The sequence below is a fragment of the Psammomys obesus genome, unplaced genomic scaffold, assembly GCF_907164565.1.
Source record: "Psammomys obesus unplaced genomic scaffold, mPsaObe1.curated_primary_1811, whole genome shotgun sequence".
NCBI lineage: Eukaryota > Metazoa > Chordata > Mammalia > Rodentia > Muridae > Psammomys > Psammomys obesus.
The window spans coordinates 5,612,031-5,639,966 of NW_026596440.1; the positions used below are offsets into that span (position 1 = coordinate 5,612,031).

The 27,936-nt window shown below is 46.1% G+C and overlaps 1 protein-coding gene across 1 annotated transcript; it reads left to right on the top strand.

The window, feature by feature from the left end:
* Nucleotides 1-27,714, top strand: LOC129669658 (palmitoyltransferase ZDHHC11-like). Its single transcript, XM_055597958.1, has 9 exons — nt 1-288; nt 8,317-8,495; nt 9,226-9,327; nt 11,694-11,818; nt 13,769-13,924; nt 17,412-17,524; nt 19,954-19,994; nt 27,088-27,180; nt 27,652-27,714. Exons 1-8 carry the CDS (start codon nt 1-3, stop codon nt 27,176-27,178), a joined length of 1,095 nt encoding a protein of 364 aa, XP_055453933.1. The 3' UTR covers nt 27,179-27,180; nt 27,652-27,714.
* Nucleotides 27,715-27,936: the final 222 nt, after the last annotated feature.

A 27,936-nucleotide genomic window follows, 5' to 3' on the forward strand; every position in this document is an offset into this window, starting at 1 on the left:
ATGGTATTGCAGGCCACTCATTCTATGCCCAGAGACAGACAGCTTTGTGCCCTTTTTATCTCTCAGATGAACATCTGTGGCATGAAACAGAACCGGGTCCTCCCAGAAGCCCAGGCCAACAATGTGAAGAAGATCCTACCACGCCCTCTGTCTAGGGTGAATGGCTGGTCACCACCCCTCCATTCATTCCAGGCAATATCCTGGACCACCTACCTGGCCATGTCCATTGTCACCTTTGGGATCTTCATCCCCTTTCTACCAACTAGCTGGAAATGTGCTGCCTATGCTGTATCCTTTGTGCTAGTGGAGTGGGCCCCTGGGCTGTCTATCTCTTGGAGGTGGAGGGGCTTCTGAAGGTCTTCAAGAGAATTGCCCCTGAACCCCATCATGCCTATGCAATGGGCTCTATCCCTGCCTAGACTACTTGTTCCTGTGGCTCTGAAGTCAGCCCTATGACCCCACATTGCCCGACAGAAGGGGCTCTTGCTACTGTGAATGTAGAATCTACTAGATACATGGTGACAGTAGGGATCCTGGAAGTGGTGACCCAAGGAAAGGGAATCCAGTCACATCTTCTTACAGTGTGCAGAGAGGCCCTTCTCGATTGCTCTAGCAGAGTAGCTAGATAAATAAGGGAGGACCTCAGAAGCCACAGACCTACAACCTTACTAATGTGCTTGTATAGTCCTAGAGAGCCCAGTCCTAAGGCATGGAAAGTGTATACAGGATCTCTGCTCCTGGACAGGCCTTTAAAGATGGTTCTCCAGGCAAATGGGAAGACCTATAGTGTTACTCCTTTGCTTGTGGAATGGTGTATATATCAGGGTGGGCGTCCGAGATCTACCATCACACTTCGCATCTGATCAGGGAAACCAGGCCCTTAGGGATGGGTCCACATTAGAGCTGGTGCCAAGTTGGTGCAAGGTGGGCCTATGTACGCACAAACTATAGATGAGCCCTAGGTGGCCTTTATCTTAGTGAGGACATACTCTGGCTGTAGGCGCTATAAGGCACTTTGCTTTGGCCAATATTCTGCAGGTCCTAGGAGTCAGGAGAGCCAGGCATATGTGCGGTGGTTAGGATGGAGGCACAGGGCAAGACACAGGATTGAGTGACTGTTACAGGAGGCAGGGAAGATACTGTCACATCTTGGGGGTCTGCTTTGCTGAGATGGGATACAGTAATCTCACAGTCACACCTTTCAGCAGTCAGGGCTGGCCAGTCTTTATTTTTCATATGCACATTTAAGGGAGCATCTTTAAAAACCTCAGATGTTCAAAACTATCACGTGTAAATGCTGTGGTTTAATATCAGAGCCTGGTTTTTATGCATATAACCACTATGCTATTATCTTTTGGAAAAACACACAGCTCTATTGCTCATTTCCTAATGTCCCATTGCCAGTACCCCTATTTTCTTTATTATTTTCCAGTGAGTACTAGGGATTGAACCCAGGGCACTTACTGTACCATAGCTTGTAGTTGCAGCACCCTGAAGCTTCCCACAGTGTGGCAACTCTAGGCCTTTGGTTGAAGAAACTGGAGGAGAATATCTCCAAGCTCTGCTGTGGCAGGTTCTTTTCTTCTCAGTGGTAGACTTCTTTGTGGGAAGGCTTTTGAGAATGAATTCAATGTAACAGGTAAAAAGTTATTCAGGTTTTCTGTTTCATCTTATGTTCATTTTAGTAAGTTATATTTTTCATGAAATTTGAGTATTTCTTCTAAAATGTCAAATTTCTTGGAAAAAGTTATTCACAATATTTCCTATGCTTTCATTTCATCTCTAAAGGATACAAACATTTTTTGGATGGGATTTTCTGTGTAGCCCAGTCTGGCTATGAACTGTGACCCTCCGGGCTCAGCCTCTCAGGGTTAGAAGTAGATGTGTACTACGCCACCACATCCGGGTTCAGGACAGATAGTAACATGTCTTCTCTGGCTGCTTCGCTGCATTGCCTGCTTGTGGGTGGGCCTTCCTTCCTTCCTTCCTTCCTTCCTTCCTTCCTTCCTTCCTTCCTTCCTTCCTTCCTTCCTCTCCCCCTCTCTCCCTCCCCTTCCTCACCCTACATCCCCCTTCTATTTTCCTGAAATTGGATCAGGTAAATAGAGGACCTGGTGAATAAAGGCCTGGGCTCACTTGGACCCCCAGGCCCCCTGCTGCAGCCTCTTAGGTGCTTGGATCGCAGCTATGCATCGCTGCCCTGGCTTTCTTGTAGAGAACCACCTTTGTATTTATTACTTTTCGCTACTGTTGGCCTCTTTCTATTTTTTAATTTTTCAGCTTTCATTTTTATTATCCCTTCTTTCAACTAACTTCAGGATTATCACATTTAAGTGGAAATGCAGGTCACTGGCTTCCTCACCAAGGACTTAGAGTTCAATCTCTGGACCTTTAAAAAAAATGTCTTATGCTACAGTTTTTTTTTTTTTTTTTTTTTTTTTTCTGAAAGTCTGGGCCCTGTGCTGGCTAGTTTTTGTGTCAGTTTGACACAAACTAAAGTCATTTCAGAAAAGGGAAGCTTAATTGAGAAAATGACTCTAGAGTATTGACCCATAGGCAAGTCTGTAGGTTGTTTTCTTGATTGACAGTTGATGTGGGAGAGCCAAGCTGACTGTGGGCAGTGCCTTCCCTGGGCCAGGTTGTCCTGGTTGTTATAAGACAGCTAACTGAGCAAGCCATAGTAAGCAAGACAGTAAGCAGTGTTCCTCCATGGCTTCTGCTTCAGTTCCCGACTCCAGGTTCCTGTACTGCTGGAGTTCCTGCTCTGACTTCCCTCAGTGATTGACTGCTACCTGGATATGTACAATGAAATAAACCCTTTCTTCCCTAAGTCGCTTTTGGTCATGATGTTTTTATCACAGCAATAGAAATTATAACAAAGACAGGCCCTCCACTGCCTGTACTTCTGGAGCAGGCCAACACCAGGTGACCATGCAGTCTTGCTAGTTAGTTTCTCTTTTATTTTTAGAGCGAAACTAAAAATGCCATTGTCAGGTCAGCGCATACCCTGGGCACACATCATGAGCACGCATACCTTGGGAACTTGCATTCCAGGTGCAAACACCCTGATTATACGTACATCCTAGTACACACATCACAGGCACACGCATCCTGGGCAGACACACACACTTCAGATGAAGACATCCTGGGTACACATGTCTGAGGTACACATGCATTCTGGGAAGACTTCATCCGGTGCACCGGTTCTAGGTACACGCGTAGCAGGCACACTCACACCCAGAGACACACGCCCTGGACATATGGACATCCCAAGCACACTCGCATCCAAGAATAGCCCCACTCCTGGAACATGCACACTCTGAATAGCCACACATCCCAGGCACAGACACCCCAGACACCGGCACCCGGGACACACTTTTACTCAATCCATCTTGCATCTGTTTGGGGGAGGCAGGCTGAGGGTGACCTGCAGACATCAACCACATGTGCAGTGAACTTCAGATTCCTGGCTGCTTCATACCTAGGATCCAAGAGGAGCCTTTGCTAAAGCCCAGATTCTATCCAGTCACCAGAATAGAGTGGGTATTTGAGCCATGCAAGACTAAACTACGTGGCAACTTAAGTGTCCATGAGGGAGAGGACAGAAAGGTGTAGCCTTATGAATCATGCTCTTCAAACATACAGCAGTTCGTCAGCCTTGTTCCCTTCTTCCCATTAGGGTGACAGGTGCCAACTCTGAGAGGTGGTCCACCTCACCATATCTAGTATGGATTCCACAAACCCTTCTGTACCCTCCTTGATCTTCCGGAATCTCCAGGCCTTGGTCTACTGAGCTTCCACTGTGTCCTGGCACCCAGGCCCTCTGTCCTCCAATAGCATCTAACTGAGGTAGTCTCATCTACCCAAGCGCCCTCAAGCCCCTTAGGTCTGCAGAGTTGAAAAGCAACGTCAGAGATTACTGTGTGCTCTCCAGTGTACTCTGTCGGCTTCCTGAGCCACAACCATGATAAGAGATGATACTGAAGTCATCAGTCCCACAGCTCAGTGCCCTGCTCCTTCTGTCCATGCAACACCATCTTAGTAAATGGGCGCTTTACTAAGGATGGGTAAAAAAACAGGCAACAGTTCAGCAATTTCTAATGTCTCCCAAATGTCCTTTAGGAGAGTTTTTAATGTCCAGAATAGAGTCATCTCTGAGTCTTGAACATGGCTATAGAGCTTCTCTGTCTTCCTAATGGAGTGTGACAACTGCCACTCTGCACTTGGCTGTAGCATTTCTGAGATGTCAGATAGCCCGTGGCCTGTCAGGTTGGCCAGGAAGTTTCAGCAAGAGCATGATCCAAGTGTCAGCACAACCGGCTGCCATTAGGGTGTAGTACCTGCAGGGGCACAGCTGCAGACAGTGCTAAATCTCTACATCTGCCGTTCTCCCTGAGCTTGCCCACCTACGTCCCATGAAGGAGGGCCTTTCTTCCTGCTCCCTACCTTCCATCTTGCTTCCTTTCTCTTGGATCTGTCTTTCAGTAGTGTGGAATAATGTGTGTGAGACCTATGGCTGTCCTAAACAGAGCTACTCAAGATGTCTTAAGTGAGAGATGATGTTTTTCTCTTAGTTCTGACATAGCAATTTGAAATGAAGGTGACACGGGGCCACGATCTTCTGAAAGGCACCGGGGCGGGGGGGGGGGGGGGGGGGGGGTTTGGGGGGGGGGGAGGATGTACTTTGTCACCTGGTCCTTGGCATAGGGATGCAGTCTTCTCCCTGTGCTTGCCCATCTTCTGCCCTGGCAATTCAGTCTGCTGTGTTTCTCATAAAAACATTTAGTATTTGTGTGTGTGTGTGGGCCTGAGTGTGTGCATGTGCATGCTCGAGTGAGTGAGAGAGAGAGAGAGACGTGCACCATAGCATGTGTGTGGAGTTCAGAGGACAACTTTCAGAAGTCAGTTCTCTCCTTCTACCACAGGAGCCAGGTTGTCAGGCTCACACAGCTCTTTCAGCAGCTGAGTCACCTAATCACATTGTTGGTCTACAGGTCCCATCTTTCTGAGGTCTGTAATCGCAGTGGATCAAGTGGATCAATTGGTCCCAACGGCCTCATTTCCTTGGTTTGTGAGGACTCCATTTTGCAAGTGAGGTCTGCCAGTTTTGGTGCTGGGACATGGATACGTCTAGGAGATGTGCACTGCTTGCTTCTTTTTATTTCCAACTTGGCCCCTGCTTGGCCCTGGATCTTCTCAGGTGATTCTGTGTTCTGTGCAGTGGAGCTGAGTTCTATCTGCCCCATTCCTGCTTGCACAGGAATGCCTGACCTCCGTTTCTTCCTAGAGCCATGCCACAGGCATTCAGTAGCTCAGTCGCCAGCTAGTATCCAGAGACGCTGCAGCTCCTGCAGCTTCCTGGGCCTTTCAGGTCTGGAATCCTTTTACTAGCCTGTCCCAAGTCTGGCCACACTGGCAGTCTGTTCAAGCCACAGCACTTAGTACTAGCTTGTAGCCACTAGAGGGCACCAGCGTCACTTGGCACCTGCTAGGCACTCTGAAGGGCTGGAAAGCGAGGGTCTGGGCTAGGAGAGCAAGGACTTTCTGTGGAGGAGACCTGAGGGAACCCTGAGACCACAGAAAAGCCTGAAGATCCTCCTTGTGGTTCAGAAGAGAAAAGGGCCTGCAATACTGGTGGCTTGTGAGGATCTTGTCACCTTGTGAGGACTTCCACCCTGCTGTCAAGGGAACAGAGACACAGCTTAGCCAACAGGGCCCACTGTGCAATAGCAAACCTTTAATCATAACCTTTAATCTCTTTTAGAGTCCTGGCACTTAGGTTGTGCCAAGGCAATGTGAACTAGGAGTTGTGTGTGGGGGGAGTATAAAGCAGGGTGTCGTAGGCTGCTGTTGTAGCTCATCCACAGAATTTGCCCTGGAGGGATCATGAGCCCAGGCAGTACCAGAATGTTGGCTTCTCCTGGGCCACCCCTCTTCCTGCGGAAACAGGACGAGGGAGAGGTCACTAGTTCGAGGAGGCTGAGGAGGGTGGTGTCCTGAGCTGGCGCCCTTCCTTTGTTTGTTTACTAAACACAGATTGTTGCTAGGTAATGTTCCAGCCAGCTGCGGTTCTCATAGGCTTTCACATGGAAACTTCCAGAGGGAGTTGGAGGGAGGCCTCCATGGAGGATGCCTCACCCTGCTTCTTTCACATTTAGCTATCCACTGAGACAGGGCTCTAGTGAAGGCAGGGGCAGATCCTGAAGAAGTTTCTTTTCAGCCCTTGGGAATGTCACTTTGGTGTGTGGCAGGGAGTGGCCAGCCATGCCATTTGGGACAAAATATAGTTTAGGAAGGTCGTCAGCCTGATTCCTGTGAGTGACAGGGGTATCCTTGAGTGGCACCCAGTTTGCTGGTGAAGTGTGACTGGACAATCTTCACACAGGAGAATGTGATAAAAGATGTGCTCCATGTCATAGAGGGACAGATGAAGCCTATCTGAGATCTGAGCCCCATTTAACCTGAGCCCTTAGGTGCCAGATATATGTTTTTAGCGTGGCCTCCTGGCAGGAACTGGTTGTCCTTTAGGGTCTGTGTGGCAGGTCCAGGTTCAAGGAAACCTGGCTCAGTTGCACCCTGTGAACTACTTTGCAGCCAAAGTCTCCTTGTGATCAGCCTGTGTCCCAAGAGTCCCCAACAGTAGAGCTTACGTATGTGTAGAGTATAGATGCTGCTGGCTTAGAGGAGAGGTCAGGATAGCACAAGGTGTGGTCACAAAGGGCCTGAGCAGTTTTCCTCAGCATTACCTCATTGGTTCCTCAAAGGGCCTCTTGAGCTTCCTACCTGCCTACTGGTTTCCATCAGACCAGGTCTATCCAAGAGTTACAGGAAGTATCAGCATTGAGGCAGTGTAAGACTTCCCATGTCCTCAGCCCTCAGGCACCAACGTCCTGGGCTCTCAACACACTCCTCACTGCGAATCATCAGAAGGGAAGCACATTAGCCCTCAGATCAGCTTCAAGGAGTGGGAGCAGCTGCTGGACCATGCTCTCAGTCCTAATAATATCAACAGCTGAGAGTGACCCTGTGCCCAGCTCCACGGGCTTCTACTATAACTGCAATCTGTTCTGCAATAAACCAGGTGTTGCCAGCCCCTTCTGTCACACAATTGCCCAGCTCTGCACCAGCTTCTACTCTGGTCCTCCTGAAATCTTTGTCTTCCTCACAGTCACTTCTCTATTCACCGAACCTGCTTCTCAGTCCTGTGTCCATGCCCAGAACCCTGGACACTGTCCAGCTTATGCAGGAAGATGGGGGTGAGCATCAGGACCTGCATCAGGGTTTGGATCAGAATACAGGTCTCTCTCAGACTTGTCCTACATCATTGATTCTTTTGGGAACTTCATTAGGGCTCCCTCAACACCTATTGTGCACAAAACCCAACCCTAGCATACAGGGTGGTGTTGGGACTCAGCACGGCAAGCCAGGCCAATAACCCTGAACCTTTAGAAGGGCTGGAGAAGGGGCTTCTTGATGAGCTAACCATTTGTGTCCTTTTAAAATCCATGCAGAGCCTCTTGTACATGCCCATGGCCTTTGTTTTGCCTGGACACAAAGTAGCCTGTCTGCTGGCACAATCTTAGGCTGTGGTGTACAGGCCCCTGTTGGCTCCCTCTAGAGATTTCATAAATTCTGGCCCACCTAGCCGAGAGGCAGGGCCAGAGATGGGAGCCCCTGGGATCAGCACCTCCCTTTGTATATTATCCTAGGGACAGGAGGAAGAATGGAGGAAACAAAACCTTTCCTCTCGTGGTCATGTATGCTTAGATGGACAAAGCCCAACGGTTCCTGAGAGTCCAGTGGCCCCTGAAGCTCTAACTCAAGCTGAGGCTGGGGAGCACCCTCCAACTGCTGCCTAGTCTTCATGTTTCTGGTGGACATAGCTTTATCCTGCATTGTGACCCACAGTAACTCTATTGCCAATGGAACCCACACATCTTGCATGGCCTGGCCTGGTCTGGCTTGGTCCCACTTTTATATCCATGGCTTTTCCCCATCTGGAAAACACCCACTACCAGGTGACCCACTTTGAGCCCCTGAAGCTATCATTCCAAGATATAAAGTACTCTTTTCCATAGCTTTTCCTTGTCCTGGCCGCATAGGTATTTCAGGGCATGTGCACACAGTAGCCAGTAGTTACTGGGTTGGCTGTGACTCCAAAGGGAGTATCTTTAAGGGACCTGCCCTCAGCTGCTACAGACACCAATGACTAGGAGCCCAGGGTCTTCCCTTAGTCCCCAACGCCATCTGTCCTGCTGGGAGACACCTTGCACCATGTCAGCCAGGCCCAGGGCTGTGTATTCCTTGACAGCCAAGGTGATGGGTGGGGTGTTCATATTCCACCTCTTCGTGCACTTGGTCGCAATTACCATCGATCCAGCTGACACCAATGTCCGACTCAAAAAGGACTACTCGGAGCCTGTGCCGACCTTCGACCGGTCCAAACACGCACATGTGATTCAGAACCAGTATTGCCACCTGTGTGAGGTTACTGTGTGAGTGGAGTAGGAGTTTGGGTATAGGGTACTGCTTGACCCATGGCCCTACAGTTGCCTAGCTGAGTCTGCTGTTACTGGGCACTTGCCCTTCATGACACTCCATGGGAGGCTCAGTCCTGTGCTCACAGCCTCCTCGCAGGCCACACTGTACATACTGCCCTGCCCTGTAAGCTGACAGTCCTGCCTTCTGGTTCCCAACACCTCTCTCCTTCGGTGTGATGAGCTCTAGTCTGAGGTCCAGCTGTGTCAGTCTCAGGTCCTCTTGTACACACAGGCCCTTCTTTGTGGTGGTGGTTGTGGTGGTGGTGGGAGGTTGGCAAGTGTACCACTTCTTTGTGGTTTTTCTGTTAAACTTCACATCCCCAACTGGGGAGGAGGGAAGGCAAGTTTAGCTGATGCCTGGTGGGGTCCAAGGTCTCCAGGACCTGAGGAGGGCAGCACACTGACTTGGCTACAGGAAAGCACTGTAAGCACTAGGTGAACTACCAGCCTTTGACTCCTATATAGAACTTTCAGGCTCCCATCTAACAAACAAGCCTACCCAGGGAAGTTCAAGGTTCACCTTCCAAGAACAATGCCCATGGGCACAGGTGGCCTTGTCTTTCCCACAGACATGCAGTCCCCCACTGATTGCAGATGAAGGCCCCACCCTCCATTTCTTGGTAGACACTCAGTTCCCATGGTGCGTTTGGGGCCAACAGGCTGTTTCTATCAATTTTTCTTCCAGGAGCAAGAAAGCCAAACATTGCAGCTCCTGCAACAAATGTGTCTCTGGCTTTGACCACCACTGCAAATGGCTGAACAACTGTGTGGGCAGCAGAAACTACCGGTGAGGCATTCTTGGGGTCAAGGCTGTAACTAGGGGAGGGATCTGGTACCTGGAATTTGTAGTAGGCGGCAGGTGGCAGAGTGGAGAAGGCCATAGACTCTCAGGAACAGCACAGGGAAAGGGTGACCTCTGAGCCGTAGTTCTGTTTCTAGCTACGGCGGAGCTTCAGGCACTTGTGCTTCTGGTTCTGAGAAGTGTTTGGTGGGGCTGTTCCTAAACATGTGGGTCAAGTTCACACTCATGAAGCCCATCATGATCAGTGGGTCAATCAAAGCCCAGCTGAGCCTCCCAAATTTACTGTTTCAGACATACCTACCTTCTCAATGTCACGGTCACCAACCCAAGAGCAGTTGCTAGACCCTTGAACACAGGAGTGAGCACCTAGGCCATCCTAGGTGACATGACATTTTCCTGGTCATGAGTGCAGAATTCAGAGAGCTGTTGGGCACCAGGTCAGGGTGTAGGTCAGTGACCCTTCCTATTGCTTACAAAACCTTTAATACAGTTCCTTATGTTTTTGTGACCCCCCACTATAAATTAATTCTGTTGCTACTTCATAACTGTAATTTTTCTCATGTTATGAATTATAATGTAAGTATTTTTGTTGATAAAGGTTTTCCAAAAGGGTTTTGGCCTTTGTATGCCAAAACTGGAATCAGAGGAAGAGCAGAGGGTGAGAGGTACCACCCATTCTCACTAGATAGCACTGATTCTTAGCATCTTCGCTTTTCTTCCCCTCATTCTCCAGGTCCCCCCCCCAAAAAAAAAACATAAGAACATTTTTTAAAATTTTTTATTTCTATCCCATGTATATGGATGTTTTGCTTGCATGTATGTCTGGGCACCTCTTGCCCTCAGAGACCAGAAGATGTCATCATATCCTCCTGGAACTGAAGTTACAGACAATTGTGAGCCACCATGTATGTGCTAGAAACTGAACCTTAGTCTTCTGAAAGAATAGTCAGTGCTCTTAACCGCTGAGCCATCTCTCTGGCCCCTCAATGATATTTTTATATATTTTGACCCCAGAGTTGAACAGATGCCCTGAAAGAGATCCCCATGTGTTACAGTCCTAATAAATAGGAAGCCACTTGAATCTTGCAGAATGGGGTACGATGAAGGCTAAAGGAGCTCATCCCAGTGCATGGGAAGACAGTGAAGGAAGGTGGAGGAGGAGAAAGGAGGAGGAAGAAAAAGGAGGGAGGAAGAGAAGAAGGAGGAAGGAAGAAAGGGAGGAGGAGGGGAGGAGGAAGAAGGAGGAGGAGGACAAGAAGGAGAAAGAGAAAAAGAAGGAGAAAGGAGAATGAGAAGGAGAAGAAGGAGAAAAGGAGAACAGCTGTGATTCCTGAGCAGCCATGATTAGAGCATGCTTATTGAAAGATGTTCTGTCTGCCTAGGTGTTAGTCTGCCATCTTGGGGATTAATTTTTCCCATTGGATGGGAATGGCATTCTTGTCCATATTGCAGGATAGAAGGACATGGGGGCCCAGGTAGAAGGCTGTGGGGAATGTGGAGTGTGATCAATGCAAGCAGGAGCCAGCATCTGCCTGGCTCTGTTACACAGAGAAACTCTTGTCTAGAAAAAGACAAAAGAAAAAAATCTCTAAAGATCAAAGGCAGGGTGTGATTATATATTTAAAAACAACAGGCGTTTATTCAGCCCTGCTCCATTGCATATATCTATCTGTATGTACCCCTTGTAGCACTGACGCAGGCACTCTCTTCCTGGTGTGGAATTTGTTAAAAGGTTTCTGCATCGATATTAAGTAGCCCAAACAAAGTCAAGGTGAAAAGTGTCACAGCTTAGCTTACAACCCAAATGTGTCTCCAAAGCCCACATGAAGGAAGCAGGCATTTGCTGGAGCCCTAGGTATCACCAACAGTGTATACACTCTTCCCAGGAGGAGCTGGTTGACATAGAAAGTGTGGTGCTTAGTGTTTTGTCAACTGGACGCAAGCTAGATTTGTCTGGGGAGAGGGAACCTTGATTGAGAAAATGCCTCCATCAGACCAGACTACAGGCAAGTCTGTGAAGAATTTTCTTGATGACAGAGCGATACCTCATCTCTGTAGTGTGGGGTGGTCCTGGGAGTCTAACGTTGAGTAAGCTATGGAGAGCCAACCAGTAAGCAGAGCTCCTCCCTTGTCTCTGCTTCGGTTCCTGCCTCCAGGCTCCTACCTTGAGTTCTGTCCTTACTCCCCTCCGTGATGACATGGTAGAAAGAACACAAGAAGAAAGGGTCAGGAAGACACCAGTAGACTTTGGGCTCTGCTTTCATATTACCTACACCAAACTTGTGTGTTGATCTTACGTGCTTGGCTGGGTGTAAGTCTGTCCTGACCCCCCACTTGCTCCTCTCATGCAGGTTCTTCTTCTGCTCTGTTGCCTCAGCTGCAGTTGGGCTTCTTGGTGTGATGGTTATCTTGTTGTATGTCTTGATCCAGTACTCTATCAACCCCAAGGAGCTTCACACCGACCCCCTGTATAAAGGTACCCTTCTGATGCTCAGGGACTGCTTCTGCCTGTTTCCCATGTGCGAAGCATTAGGCTTCCCAGCCTCATCTCCTCCCATCTATGTTCCCTCACTCTTTAGTTGACCTGAGATCCTCTGAGGCCTAACATCCAGGGATTAGAGTGAGGTATACCCTGACCCTTGAGTCAGTCTTGAGCACCTAGACAGCGGACTTTTTAGCAGTGCTGGATGGAGAAGGCAGAAGCTTATGTTGTAGGAGATAATTACTTGTAAAGAAGAGCAGCAGAGGGTGGGATGATTAAGCTGAGCCATATACTCTGAGGGGAAGCTCAAAGTTCCTATGATTAAATAGGTCCAGAAGCCCAAGCCCATGACGTAAATGTCTGAAATAAGCAAGAGGGAAAGGAATTGGTCTGAACATGGCCCCAGAGATGTGTCCAAACCCTGACCCAGTCATGAGATAGCACATTATTTGAAAAAAGAGTCTCTGTGGATATGATTATGAATTCTGAGCTAAGGAGCCCATCCTAGCCTCCCCATGTGCCCAAATACAATGCCAATGTCTTCAGGAGGAAATGCAGACTTGCAATAGACCTGTGGAGGTAGGATCTAGAGGCTGGGCAATGTGACTACCAGCCCAGGAGGGTATGTGGCACTCATAACAGGAAGAAGATAGAAGGGCTATCTCCTGGAACCTCAGAGAGAGGATGCTCTGATTTCCTGCTTGTGGCTTACAGATACGAGAGAATTATTTACTGTCTAAGAGCCACCAGCTTATGGTCATTTGCTACAATACAGACCCAAGATACTAATGCAGGTGACTGATGAGATGTTCCTTTGCTGATTATCCTATGGATCAGAGGGAAGCCACCCCATCTCTGCTCCAAGCATCATAGGCATCTGTCCAAGCCTTGCAACAGCAGAGGTTAGGACCTGTATGTCACTTGTCTTGGGGCATCCCTGGAGCCAACATGAAAGAATGTTTTTTAAGAAAAAGCTTTGTGAGTTCCGTGTGGAATGACCTCAACTTTTGCACCATCTGAAACCACTTAGGACTTCTTGGTACTACTCATGAGCACTCTCTGAAAACCACCATGATGTCCTCTCCATTAGTAATGTTACATTTAACTAAACAATTGATGTGTTGAGCAAGCAGAGAACGGGAAAAGGAAAGCAAAAGGGAAGAGGAAAGTTTGGAGTGGTGACCTGAGTGGGGCCACTAACCATGACATTAGATGTGGTGTAGGGAAGCAGATCAAGTCTCTCCTGGGAGCAGACTGGTGGTTCTTTGAGTGTTGGGTCGAGGTCAACTCCAGGCTCGCCATTCCAAAACCCTACAGACTCCACAGCCTGAGCTCAGTATCTCATGGGCTGGAGTTCATCTTGCCATCACTGAGTAAGGGACATTTGTGTGTTGGCATCCCATGGCCCAGCCCACAAGGCAGCATGTAGTACCCCCTTTTCAGATAGCACACATAGGAGTCCATTCTAGAAAGAGCTTAGCACCATTCTAGAATGTGATATGGGTCCAGATGCTTGGGTTTCACTGTCCTACCTGCCACACAGCCTGGGAAACCCCTTATCCACAGTCTTGATTTTGAGGTCCATGGTGGACAGTGCTCAAGAAATGTACAAAGAGGGCTTGGTCTTCATTGTCTATCCGGTGATTGATGTGAAACAAAAGATCGAGGCCCCAGGGAAGGGCAGGAGATACTGGCTCTGCATTCCAGTATTCAGGAACTTCTTTCTGTCCATCATCTTAAATACATGAAGTAGGGATCATAGGGATAGACACAGCTAGTGTGCCCACAGGGACCCACAGGAGATCAGGGCAAATGTAGGGCAAAAGCACACCCCTTGGCTGGCTGTCCTCACTCACCCTAGCAAGCACTGTCCTTCTGCTTACCTGACTACAGGTGCTACAGTTTGGACAGGTGCTGGACGGACATGTCTCTCTGTATTCATAGAGATCAGCTCTGAGAACATATGGCTGCTGTTCCTCCCACTGTGCCCTGTGCCTGTGAAGACCCCCGTGGTCCTTTCCATCGTGGTGTTGGTACTGCTGCTAGCCATTGCCAGCTTTGTGCTGCTCGGGCACCTGCTCATCTTCCACTTGTACCTGAGTATGTACCCACTCTAGTCCTGCCACTTTCCTTCACCTGTCTTGAGGCAGACGGTGCCTTGGGAAGCCTTGCCAGAAATGAGTTCATAGGAAAAGGACAGACTTCGGGAAGGAGATACCGAAAGTAGGCCAGCGAGTTCAGCAAGAAACTGAACATGAATCATGTTGAGAAGCCTGCAGAAAGCACAGGAGAGAGCTACAGGAATATGGCTACTATGCAAGAATAGGACAGTAGGGGAGGAGGATTTAACAAAGCAAAAAGTAGAAATTATAAGGTCAAGGGACTGGTTTCCCTCATCCAAATAGAGTCAAAGAGGAGACATGGTATCCACAAATATGTATCAGACACCTGATTATGCTACTAAGATCAGCTGCCTAAGAGTGCTGAGTTAGAGCCACCTCTTCTGAACATGTGGTTTCTGCTGTGAGGAACTGGCCACGAAACTTCTTTGGTCTCTGGAAGTGGAGGCGTGGCTGGAGGGCAGCAGGGCCACTCCTCCAGTGCCAGTTTCCTGAAGCTTGACTTATCCAAACCTCGAGGGTGGCACAGAGCCTGCCCGTGGCTGTGATGATGGTAGCCGACAGAGTGCTGGCCTCCTTCAATGGAAAGACCTCACTTACAGCCGGTGGTCCTTACCAGCAGTGTAACTATAGACCTATGAGTGTGTTCATTAACACACACTCCTGACTTCACCATTGTGATTACTTGAGACTTAGATTCTTCTTCCTCCACCTCTCCTCCTCCTAGGATAGTGAAGACCCTGGATTAAATCTTGTTGGTGCACTTTGAAGTTATGTTTTTTAGGTTTTAGATAGGAAGGAACTGGCTTGTTTCCGTTTACTTGTGTTTGATGGATTTGTGGAGTGAAAGAGGACCAAGCCTTGAACCGACTTCAGCTGAGCCTCTATGTTTAAACACAACACCATGTGCTTCTTTATCAGTAACAGGCTAGGAAGGCAGATCACATTCCCTGAGACTTAAACCTCAGAACGATGCATCCTTTTGAATTACTTTTAAATTTCCCTACTACTTTTATAAATAGGAATTTTAAAAAACCACATTATTTTCTCAGCTTATCTGGAATTTTTTCTCATGTCTAAATGCTTTCAGATTTATCAGTAATGCCATATTTGCTAGCACTTGACCTCATGTAGGACTCCTTTCCTTCATTATCTAGATGCCAGGCACCATGGTCTGCTTTGTCCCGCCTGTGCCATGTTATGAGACACTCAGCAGCAAGGACCCAGCAGCTATCGTCTGTTCCTGTCTATACTCTTTCACATAGACGCTCTTAGGACTAGGCTCTGGGACTAAACTGAAGCTTCAGAGCTTAATACCTGCACCATTCTCACTTCTTCATCCAATACCCCCAGGAGGCCAGACAGTCGTTATCATGACTCTTAAAGACTCACTCAGAACTTTTGGGGGCCCTAGATATAGCATGCTTCATTTGTGCCAGGAGTGCTGTGTCATTGACCTTCAGAGTACCAAACCCCATAGAAGAGACACATGCTTCCTGAGGAATGCTGGTTCCAAGACCTAGTCAGAATGCTGGCTCCCAGTTCTTTCATCTCCTACACCAAGCCTGCCTTCTCAAACTAGCTTCAGAGACAAAGATACATCATAGCAGCTTTTGACAGGACCAGAAAGAGCAAGGAGGCCTCACATGACCCAAGGCAGACACGTGCCATGATGCACCGTAGCTGTCCATGATGTCTTTACCCGGCTCTACAAACATAGACCCCAGACTAAAAACTGCAAAAAACCAAGGGCTCTGTGCAGGCAGAACTCACAGATGGAGAGAAGGGTATGGTACAGAGGGCCCCGAATGACTCTCTACCACCTGGGCCCACATATGCTAGATGTACTTCTTGATAGCACTTCCCGGCTCCAAGGCTAAGAGCTGACCACCTACTAGCATTATGGACCCAAGATCCTTGATGCTAGAAATGACTTGTTCTCAGTACTCAGGGTAAACCAGGCTTCATAGGAAAGGGTTGTGATGTGGGTATCCCAGCAAGGGGAAGGTGTCAGAGGCCAGGAGAATATTGCTCAGCCCTCATGCTGAGAGTGATGTTCAAGTGCCCCCAACGAGCTGCTTTTTCCTTCCAGAACTAGGACTTGCTTTCATCTCTCTTCTCCAGAAATGTAACCAAGGTGTGTGATGGCCAAGCTAATCCCTCTGGTCAGCTACTCCAAAGCCAAAGGCCTGTGAATCGGCTGGAAATGTGTGTGGGGTGTGGCCACAGATCTAGATTTATGTTCTTGTAGCTGTGCATATGGGTTGCCTTTTTGCCCATGTGACACAGTATGCCTGCTCTCTCCCTTGCACGGTGGGTAGGGGATTCATAGTGAGCCATGGCACTGTATTTCCTGAAGAATGGCATGATTCTCTTTGTAGCCCTTGAGAGAAAATGGTGCTGAGAGGGACCTACTGTGGTCATGGGAGCATTGCCAGTTCAGGGCATCCTCTGTGGCCCAGGGACATGCACGGAATTGGTACCTGAATTACTCTTCAGCAGTGTGCAAGTGCACTATGGATGGTCCCGCATCTGCTGCTCCACACCTGGAGAGCAAGCCGGGGGTAGCTGCCACCATGCTGACTCACGACGCTCAGGCTGGGCTCCAGGGCTGAGAGCAGGACCACCTCCTACTCGAGTTACAGATAGGGCCATTGTGTGGCCCTGCAGTTTCTCAGAAATACTTGCAAACCACCTGCTCTCGCACGTGTTCGTTCTGAGAAGTTAGACCCCTTCCCCAGCAGCATGGGGCTGGAAGAGGCACCTGCAGCTCTTTTCTCAAAAACACATCTACTCTTGCTATCATCGCAAGGACCTAAATTGCTTCTGCTAGGTATGGTTGCCAAACTCCCAACCTGTCCTAGGGTTGCTTGCCATGTTCCTCATTTGTTGGTAGCCCTGTGTTCTCTGTGTAAGAGAATCTAGGGTGAGGTGGCTGCATGGGGTCGGGGGAAGCAGGCCTGGAGTGGATAGGTAGCAGACAGGGTCAGCTCAGGGACCCAGTATTCCTACAAGTAGGACTTCTATTGCCCCTAGGTAGATATTGCCCTGAAAATGATAGGCTCCTAGAACCCTTGGACAGAGTAGTTTTTCCTGAGCCTGGCCTCCTAGAGTCATCCCAGAAAGTTTTAGAGAAGTATGTTGTGATGCAGAAAGCAGGGTACCCAGGAGAGGTGCCACAGTATAACTCCTTCAGGACACCCCAGCTCTGTGCTAAATTAGCTTTTTTTTTTTTTTTTTTTTTTTTTTTTTTATCTTGGGCAACAGGGAACAGTCAGGTCCTGTCTCTCACCAAATGTGCAGAGCATTGCTTGTCTGGCCCAACATACCTGGTCCTCCTTCTGGTCTTGGGACATAGAAGGCAGGGCAGCCACTCCCTGGGAAGGTGGACTGCGCACGTGGGGGGCTGTGTGACATTCTGCACGGCTGCTGAGTGACCCTGCCCTCTCCTGCCCTCCCCTTTGCAGTCGCCAAGAACCTGAGCACATTTGACTACATGATGCAGACCCGATTCCAGAAGATTCCACATTCCTCAGAGAAGAAGGAGCTGCCTCTGCGGAAGAAAGCGAGCCTTCCTCAGGTGTGCCTGTCCCTCTGTGTCATGCCATGGAAGGGGGAACCATCGTGTGGCTGTACCCCACACAGGGGCTCCCAGCTTTGCACTGAGTTTCACCGTTGATACCGTCCTGGAACTCACTGGGAGTATGTGGTGTGTGCAGTGTCTGTGTACATATGGTACTTTGTGTGTATATCTGCATAGTGCCTAATGTGCATGTGCAAATGTGAATGTGTTCATGTACAGTGTTTCTGTGTGTTGTGATGTATGTGGTACATGGTGTGAGTGCAGTTTGGCTATGCTCATGCGCAATATGTATGTCTATGTATGGCATATAATGGATATATGTTTTGTGTGTAATATATGATATATGGTATGGTATATGATATGTCTTTGTGGCGTGTGATGTTTTTGTGCAGTGCGTAGTGTGTTTATGTGGCATGTAGTGCATTGTGTGGTATGTCTATATGTTGTATGTGGTGTGTGTCTATCTACATCTGTGTGGTCTGTTTGTATCTACAAGTTGTGTTTGTGTAGTGTGTGATGTGTATGGTATGGGGTATGCCTGTGCAGTGAGTGGGATGTGTGGTGAGTTTGTGTGATGTTTCTATGTGGTGTGTAGTGTCTGACTGTGGCGTATGGCATGTGTAGTGTGGTGTGAAGTGTGTTATGTGTTTGTGCGGTATGTCTGTGTGTAGATACTGTCTGTGGTGGAGTATCTCTGTGTCACCCAAACCCCAGGGCAGGCCTTATTATCAGGAGTAGTTAGCCAATACAAACCAGACTCCATGTTGTGTGTGTGTGTTTTATTTTGTTTTTGTTTTGTTTTTTAAGAAAGAGAAAAAACATTGTGGGTAATCTGGGAGAACTTGCGGGGAGAAAAGAATATGATTTTAAGTGTGTTGTATGAAATTCTCAATAAATAAATAAAAACAAGAAGTGGATAAAGAGAGGAAGGAGGAGGAAGAAAGAAGTTGCACACAAACTCAGATCACAGAGGAGGGAGTAATCCATTGAGAAACACCAGGATTAACTTGATACTAAAACCTGAAAACACCAGCATAAGAGAAGACTATAGTAAGATATTCAGGAAACACAAGCAAAACATATAAAACACTAGCAAGCCAACACATATAGTGAATGCATACATAGGATTGGTTGTACACCATGAATACGTGATGTCTATTCTAGAAATGCATTTGGTTGGCATCAGTAAATCAATTATTGTAATAAAATACTGATAAAATCAAGAACCTTATGATCATGTCAGCCCATTCAGAAAATGAATGTGGACTGTGCTAAAACCCTATTTCTGATTAAAAAGACAACACCCACAGCTCAAGAATAAAATGAAAACTATGAAGAACTCACTGGTCTGTCGCTTCATGACGAAAGACTGACCTTCCCTCCCCCCAGAGCTGGGAACAGGCAAGGACATTCACTCTCAGAACCTTTGACATCATACTACAGCTAATGCAATGACAGCTTAATCATACAGTGAACAACAAGAAAATGTTTATAGGCAACATAATCCTTGAAAATGTGTAAACTAGTAGCTTAACAGCTTTACAACAGCCTTGTACCAGTGGATGAAATTATGCCTTTCACGTCTGAAAGATAGCAAGGTTAACTAGGAAGACAGCTTTCCCGCTGGCCCTGAGCTGAATGTGCCCAAAGCTGAAAACCGTTTGGAGTTCTTCCTATTCTGACAGAAAATCCAGAGCCAACCACAGGCCTAAGTTTGAGAGTGAAATTATAAGACTTCTAGAGAAAACAAAATCTTCATGACCTTGGACTCAGAAATTTCCACCAATATAGCATATGATCAATGTCTAGATAATTGATATAATGGAATTTGTGAAATATAAAATTTTATTTTCAAAAATTGTCATTAAGAAAATAAAATACAAGCCATTGTCAAGGTGTTTCTAAAGCACATACTTGTACCATTAGTACAGCAGACTAATGAAATGGTCCTAAATCTTGTAAAAATCCTTTGCTAAGGAGCCTGTGGATGGTAAGGAAGCATATGGAAGATGGTAGACATCATTTGATAAGACCATTATAAGATACCCACATACCCACCAGGTAACCTCCACCAAAATGTCTGACAGTACCAGTGTTAGTGACAAGGCAGAGGGAGGGACCAGAAGGCTTGCCCCAAGGTGCAGAAGGTGAACTGGGAATATTCACCAGCTGTGAAAGCAGTAGGCAGCCCTTAGAAGGCTGCACAAATATTACCATCTGGCCAGCTGCCACCTCTCCAGCCATGGAGAAAGGAAAACACGTGTGCACACATAAATGGTTTTGAGGAAGAGTGCCGTCTGAGAAAGGGAAGTCCTTCCCAGCTGCTCTCTCTCAAACTGGAGATGGGCTCTAGCTGTGAAGAGCAGGCAGGAAGCCCACCATAAGTAGCTTCTCGTCTCTGATGTGGGTTTTCATTTGCTTTACAGGAAAAGAGTAACAACACAAGCTGGTCTCAGTCCTCACCCAGGTGAGTGCTAGTTTCCTGGTGACAGTTTATCTGAAAAACAGCTATAGCCTCTCCTTCGCTCAAAGGGCTTTAGAAAATAGTCCATCTGTACTATGATGTTTTAAATGATGGGATGACCTAGTATAAAGTACACTTGTTCCGCTTGGCTCACTGACATTCACAGATGTGGCTAACAACTGCGGAATTTCCTTCACAGCTGTGCTAGCATTAGTGAGCATAAAATAAGACTGCTTTGTGAGCATCTGTGCTCATGTGTATGTGTTTCCATGTGTATGGAGGCCAGAGATTGCTGTCTTCCTTGGATGACCCAAGTATCTCTGTTCCTCTCTTTCTCTCTTCTCCCCCCGCCCCTACCGGGTGCTTGCTGATCTAGTTAGGCTGGCAGGCAATGAACTCCAGGAATCTTCCCATCTCTGCTTCCGCAGTGCTGGGATTACAGGCATGTGCCGCCACATCCAGCTTTTTACATGGTGCGAGGGATGAAATTCATGCCCTCATGTTAGCAGAGCAAATGCTTTACCCCCGATCTGCTTAGCTTATACATCATTGTATAGCCATGTGGGAAGCTGTGTACCCGTCGATTTCTGACAGTGTTTGACTTAAATTATAAGATCAACAGTCAGATCTTGTCATTCAGTTCATTCTTGAGTCAAGGAGTATTGAGTATGAGTGCTTTGCCTGAGAGCAACATACAAGCCACCAGACCACAAGACAGAAACTGGCCACAACACAGAGGGGGGACACACATTTTATAGTGTACTCTGTTCTCATGAAAAAAAAAAAAAAAAGGTTTTGTATAGCCAAGAAAGATTGTAATAGAGACATGGTTACACAGTGAGTTCAAGACTAGCCTGGATTACAGAATGAGACCCTATCTCAAAAAGAAAAACAACAACAACAACAAAAATCCACCCTGTCATATATAGACCATCATAACTAGGATGGCCCAGTGGTTAATATCACTTACTGCTCTTGAAGAGGACCTGGGTTCTTAGCCTCCACACACATAGGTGGTTCACAGCCATCTGTAACTCTAGTCCCAGGAAGTCTAATGCTGCTTTCTGAGCTCCATAGGTATCAGCCACAGATGCTGTACACATACACACCTGTAAGCAGAACATTCATACACTTAAAATAAATCTTTTAAAAAATCATATAGAAAAAAGTCACTCCCACACAAGCCTGGAGCTTCGCCCTTACTGTCTTCAGCACATACCACAGATGCCCTTCACTAGACTATATAAGGATACAGTCTATTTTGGATAAAAGTCCCCGCCCTCCCACACTGTGACTACAGCACGGTGTTGTGTGAGCCATTGCTCCTAGTATATGTTCAGGCTGTGTCTGGGATTGACTTTACAAGCACTTCCATGAAGCATTACCTGTCAGGCAGAGGTAATGGAAGCTTGGAAGATGTCCGTTCTGAATCTCTCCATGTTTTTTTTTTCTCATTCTTCCCACAAAAGTAAGCAATTCATATTCTTTTCAGCTCCACTCTTCAGCTGTCAAAAGACAGAGTGCTGACCCATCTTTGCAGGTCTTTATCAGCTTTGACAGGACGCTAGTTCAGAAAGGCTTGATTACTGTTGTATAGTCATGTGGGCAGCTCTTGGCACCTGACTGGCCGATGCTCAGTTGAGTGGTCACATGTGTTCTTAGATTACACTTGTTCTTACAATACACACAGTTTGCTTTGGGCCAAACATTATCAGAGCAGGATAATGTTTGGAGCAGGTCCTCCAAACCCCTCTGTGTTGTGGCCAGTTTCTGTCTTGTGGTCTGGTGGCTTGTATGTTGCTCTCAGGCAAAGCACTCTTACTCAATACCTCCTTGACTCAAGAATGAATTGAATGACAAGATCTGACTGTTGATCTTATAATTTAAGTCAAACACTGTCAGAAATTGACAGGTACACAGCTTCCCACATGGCTATACATTATACAGACAAATGTATGCCAAACTTTATAAATACTAACAGTATCATTGTTACTTTTATCCAGATAAAATGTGTTGTACATATCATTTTACTAGCAATGAAGACATTGAGAATGACCTGTCATGCCTCTCACCGTATCTCTCAGGCTGGCCTCAAGCTTCTAAACTCAAGGGATCCCTGCATTTGCCACCTTAAAAGTGGGGTACAAGCCCATGTCACAGAGCCTGACTCAAGAACAAACATTTTTAAAATCAAAGATGGTCGGTTAGCCATTTTTTCCTTGGTTAACAGGAAAGGCACTTTTTCACTAATGAAGCAGTAGATAATTTTCAAAATGTGTTTATTGTGCCTTCTCATAATGCAGAAGCCATAACATTTTGGAAGCTACAAAATTTCCTTCTGTTTTGCTTTTTTAAAAAAAAAAAAACCATCCTCACCTAAGGCTGTAAAAACACTTTCTAGTACACTTTGCTAACACTTTCATAGTTTTGTTTAATTTTTTTACATTTTTGTTTTTAATTTATCTCAATATTTTATTTGATAATACAGGAGATAAGATTATCTTATCACTCCAAAATAGCTACTAGTTGCCACCTCATTACAAATATACATTTCCCAATACTCTAGTCTCTCACACACGGGCCCACAATTCAGCTTCTGCTGTTCATCTGTTCTCTGTGCTTTGTATCATAAGATTTCATTTTCCTGTTTTAATCTTTAGTGGACAAATGTCTCTCCTAACGCTTCTCTCTACTTTTGGCAATTCTTTCACACTTATTTCTTCCATGTAAGCTTTAAAATCACTTTGCTTTGTTGAAAAACATGAATTTTGGACTGGGGTTGCGTTAAATACTCCTTTTTCTTAAGGAGAAGCTAGCATTTATACAGAGAGAAATAGTGAAGACCCCAGTGGCCTTTGAAAAATAGCCTGGCACTCTGGCCCCTTCTTGTCCTCTGTGCCCAGGAAGTTTATAATCTTACAGAACTTTCTGCCCATCAGCCCATTTCTCCCTGCAGTTCAGAGTCAGAGGTACTCCTGGGTCTAAAAACATAGCTGAAGGTTCACACTTCATGCAAATACTGAGAGTTGCTTTAGGTTTTTCCATTCATTGGTCAGTGAGCATAGCTTGTTCTGGGGGAAAAATAATTTTCTTTTAAATAAGTATTTTGGTCTAAAGTGGCTTTCTTAGAAACTTGATTGGCAATGCTATTGTGTGACCAAACTATTGTGAATGTCAGTTTGAAATGTTGTCTAATTCTTCAAGCAGATTTCCAGAGTGTTCTCTTTTTCCTTCTTCCTGAAAGGCTGGCAGAATCTAACCATGACCAAGGCTATAGCACCACTCCAAACCCCAAATCATTTCACTCTGTTTCTGACTACAGAGTAGATCCACATTATAAAAAAATTTTGAAAATTGCAAAATTTTCTAAGTAAAACTAAAAGTCTTCTCACCCAAGCCTCCTCCCATCAGAGCCCATTGCTGGCATTTCCAAGGTCTTGTTGTTGTTGTTCTTTTTCATTGGCTAGTTACTCCTCTTAATCAAACTACAATCATACCTCTTGCTCTAAGAACCTACTTTTGAATTGCTGAGTAGTATTCTATTATGTAAATGTACCAAAATTTTTGTATCCATTCTTCAGTTGAGGGACATCTAGGTTGCTTCCAGATTCTGGCTATTATGAATAAAGGTGCTGTGAACATTGTTGAGCAAATGTCCTCGTTGTATGCTTGAGCATCTTTTGGATATATGCCCAGGAGTGGTATAGCTGGGTCTTGATGATAATAGTTAGCACTATTCCTAATTTTTCTGAGAAAGTGCCAGATTGATTTCCAAAGTGGTTGTACAAGTTTACATTCCCACCAGCAATGGAGGAGGGTTCCCCTTTCTCCACAACCTCTCCAGCAAGTGTTGTCACTTGAGTTTTTGATCTTAGCCATTCTGATGGGTGTAAAGTGGAATCTCAGGGTTGTTTTGATTTGCATTTCCCTGATGACTAAGGATGTTGAGCATGTTTTTGGTTCTCTGCCATTCCATATTCCTCTGTTGAGAATTCTCTGTTGAGCTCTGTACCCCGTATTTTAATTGAATTACTTGGTTTGTTGGTGTTTAACTTCTTGAGTTCTTTATATATTCTGTATATTAGCCCTCTGTCTCATGTACGGTTGGCGAAGATCTTTTCCCAGTCTGTAGGTTGTCATTTTGTTCTGATGGCAGTGTCCTTTGCTTTACAGAAGCTTTTCAGTTTCATGAGGTTCCATTTATTGATTGTTGATTTTAAAGCCTATACTGTTGGTGTTCTGTTCAGGAAATTGTCTCCTGTGCCAGTGAGATCAAGGCTCTTCCCCACTTTTTATTCTGACAGATTTAGTGTGACTTGTTTTATGTTGAGGTCTTTGATCCATTTGTACTTTACTTTTGTGCTGGGTGATAATAAAAATAAGAAAATCATGAAATTTGCAGATGGAAATAAAAAAGATCATCCTGAGTGAGGTATCCCAGAAGCAGAAAGACACACATGATATATACTCACTTATAAGTGGATATTAGCCATATAATATAGAATAAACATACTAAAACCTATAGCCTAAGGAAAGCTAAACAACAAGAAGGACCCTAGGGAAGAAGCTTAATCATCATTCAGAAGGACAAACAGGATAGACAATGGAAGCAGGAGAAGACAGGGAGCAGGTCAAGAGCCTTCCACAGGTGGCCTCTGAAAGACTCTACCCATTAGGGTATAGAAGCTGATGCTGAAACTCATAACCAAACTTTGGGAAAAGTACAGGGAATCTTATGGAAGGGGAGGATAGAAGGACCTGGAAGGGACAGGAGCTCCACAAGGAAACCAACAGAACCAAAAAATCTGGGCTCAGTGGGTCCTGCAGAGGCTGATGAATCAAGCAAGGACCATACATGGAGAGGACCTAGACCCCCCTGCTCAGATGTAGCCCATGGGCAGCTCATTCTCCATGTGGTTTCCTTAGTAAGGGGTGTAGGGGCTGTCTCTGTCATAGACTCAGTGGCCAACTCTTTGATCACTTCTCCCTCGCAAGGTGGCCTAACTACGCCATGGAGAAAGAGGATCCAGACAGTCTTGATGAGACCTGATAGGCTAGGGTCAGAGAGTAGGGGAGGAAGACCTCCCCTATCAATGGACTAGGAGAGGAACATAGTGGGGAAGAAGAAGAGAGGGTGGGAGTGGGAAGAGACAAGGGAGGGGGCTACAGCTGGGATACAAAGTGAATAAATTGTAATAATAATAATAATAAAATAAAGAAAAAATAAAAACAGCCTACTTTTTAATCTCCACATATTGTCAACATTGTTAAAGAAGAAGAACCATGTTTTGTGGATATAAATGACTTCATCTTTGGAGTTACATATGCCTCATTTCTGAAATATTATTTTCCTTTATAGTGTTCTTTTCCAGCATAGTAGTGAGTTTACCGTGTATTGGAAAGGTCAGTGTGTGCGCACATGACAAGACAGTGCACAGTCACCACTCTCAAAATACAGTGGTCAATGTAATACTACTTGCACTTTAGTGCCATGTCCAGCTTGGCTGCAGAGACTTTGGGCATGGTGAAGTGATGAAGAAAAGACAAGCACAGGTGGGCACACAGAAAGTCAGCCTCAGGTGTGTGGGCTCTCTTCTGGAACAACCACAGCACCCCAGAAGCTCAGTGTGTTTCTTACATAGAGTTGAACAAAAAGGCAGGGTTATTGCGTACAGCCAGCTAAGGAGACAGTATTACTATGTACAGGTAATAAAGGAGGCAGAGTTTATGATACATATCTGGATCAAGGGGACAGGCTTAGATAACATCAGTTGGCGCAGCCTCTGTGGGGTGGGTGGGCAGTCTTCAGGCCACAGACATCCAGGAGGGAGGAAGCTATAGTGGACATATTCTGCACACACTGTCCACATTTGTTCATATGCCCCCGAGGAACACTTTGACATGCCTCTGAACCTCACTCCAGCAAGAAGGCTTTGCCATTACACCACGGGTCTGAGGCTCTGGGGTCCTTGACATGGCTGGCTTGTTGTCAACACACACATTTACCCAGTAGTTGACACACTCAAGGCTTTCTTGGGTCCCTATATTTTCAGATACAGAAACTGTTTCTATGACAACCTAACAGTGTGGATGTAGATAATAAACAGACACTGGTCTGCTTTGGCACATCACAGCCCAAGTTCCGGAGACCATGGTTACTGTCTTAGCCCTATGTGACACTGCACCAGTCACAAACGCAAGGACGTGCCCATGGAGTACGGGCATCAATTACAGGGGTTGGTTAGTGGAGAATTCTGGTCCCTTCTTCAGAGAGTACTTTTTCTAAGTGTTTTAGACTATTTACTGGGAACATTTCCTCTGGCATCTGTATCTGTTGTGAAATATTCCATGAACTAGATGGATAAAGATAGGAAGAAAACAGGAACAAAGACTGGGATTTCACATAGGAAGAATGTTCTTGTCTGATTTTGAGGGGTTCCGGTCAGCTGCTGCCTGCCTTGTGGCTTGAATTGGTTTTCTGGACCTGCAGAAGACATTAACACAAAGTCATTGTCTCCACACACAGCTGGGCTCTCCAATGTCCCATTGCCTCTTGTCAGTCAACATTACCCAGAGGATTGAGGAAGAACCTGACTCAACGCACTCAGGAAGCTTCTGGAATTCACTTTCCCCAAGATTCCTGCGTTCACCCTCAACCCTGCAGGCAGCATAGCTAGCCCTGGAGTTCTCATATTTGAGTCTCTTTGAGTTTTTCTGCCTTCTACTTAATGTGATTACATCAGAGCTCCATGGATGTTCCAGGCCAGCTTCCTACGTTAGCTTTCTGGATCTGCTGCAAGAAATTCCCATGAGTTGGAGATGCTGGGGGGGTGCATGGTGTGACCTTTTATCCATTTGCAAAGACTGAAAATTACATTTGGCAAAGGAGGGGTCTGACACAGAGCTCAAACAGTGTGAAGATGTATCTTTCTGTGTATACACTGACTAGAAGTCAGGGTCTATCATATTAGAATCCAGTCACAGCTTCCCATTATGCAGTACACATGGCTACTGCCCCAGGATGCTGGTATCTGAGATTCTTCAGCTTCAACTGTGGGGTCTTTCCCAAGCTGATGTGTCTGTCTTTCCTCTTTAGAGTGGAGTCCCAGAAGTTCCTGCTGTCTACTCTTCCACAGCAGTCAAATGCGTGTTTCCTGGCTACAGATCCAAAGACTCCTCCACAGTAAAGGTGAATACAGAAAGTTGACTGGGTTTCTAGGACAAGGCTTAAATTGCATCTAGGTCCACACTGCCCCCAATCTAAGGAAAGCAATGCACTTAACTCTTCTTTGACTGATATTAAGGTTTATAGTTGTGGAATGGTACTCAGATAGGAACAAAAGTAAAAAACAAGGAAAACTGAGGGACAGAAAAATCTTAACAATGAGAGACAGGAGGGGGGTGTGGAAAATGAAGCACAGAAATGAAACTACTAAAATTGAAGCAATAGTTGTACATGTTAGTGAAGCACACTGAAGCCTACAATTTTAACATACACCAAGAAATAAGATTTGTAATTAAGTGACTACAAATGATGAAGAGACCAATAATGTTCCCTGTTGTAACAGTGCCACTTAGAAGGTTTTGGTTTTGCTATGGTACAAAAGTCATACTAGAAAGCATACTGCTAGTTTAGAATTTTAATCTTTTCCTGGGCTAGTGACAAGGATGAGCCTCTCTCAGGATGGACGGTATCAAGCCGTCGGCCCAAGATCATGAGGAGACGTCTCTACTCTGCCGTACATGATGCTGCTGAGCCGTGGCCTTCAGAAGAGCATGTGTAGCATGTGTATTCTGGACTTAAGATGTTCTCAATTTGTGATGAGTTTCTCAGAATGCAAACCCCACTGTCTTTCAAGAATCATCTATGTAGAAAAATGTTAGCAATGATAGAATCTAGGTGTTAAGTACGTATGCATTTTCACTTTCAAATTTTCTAGATGTT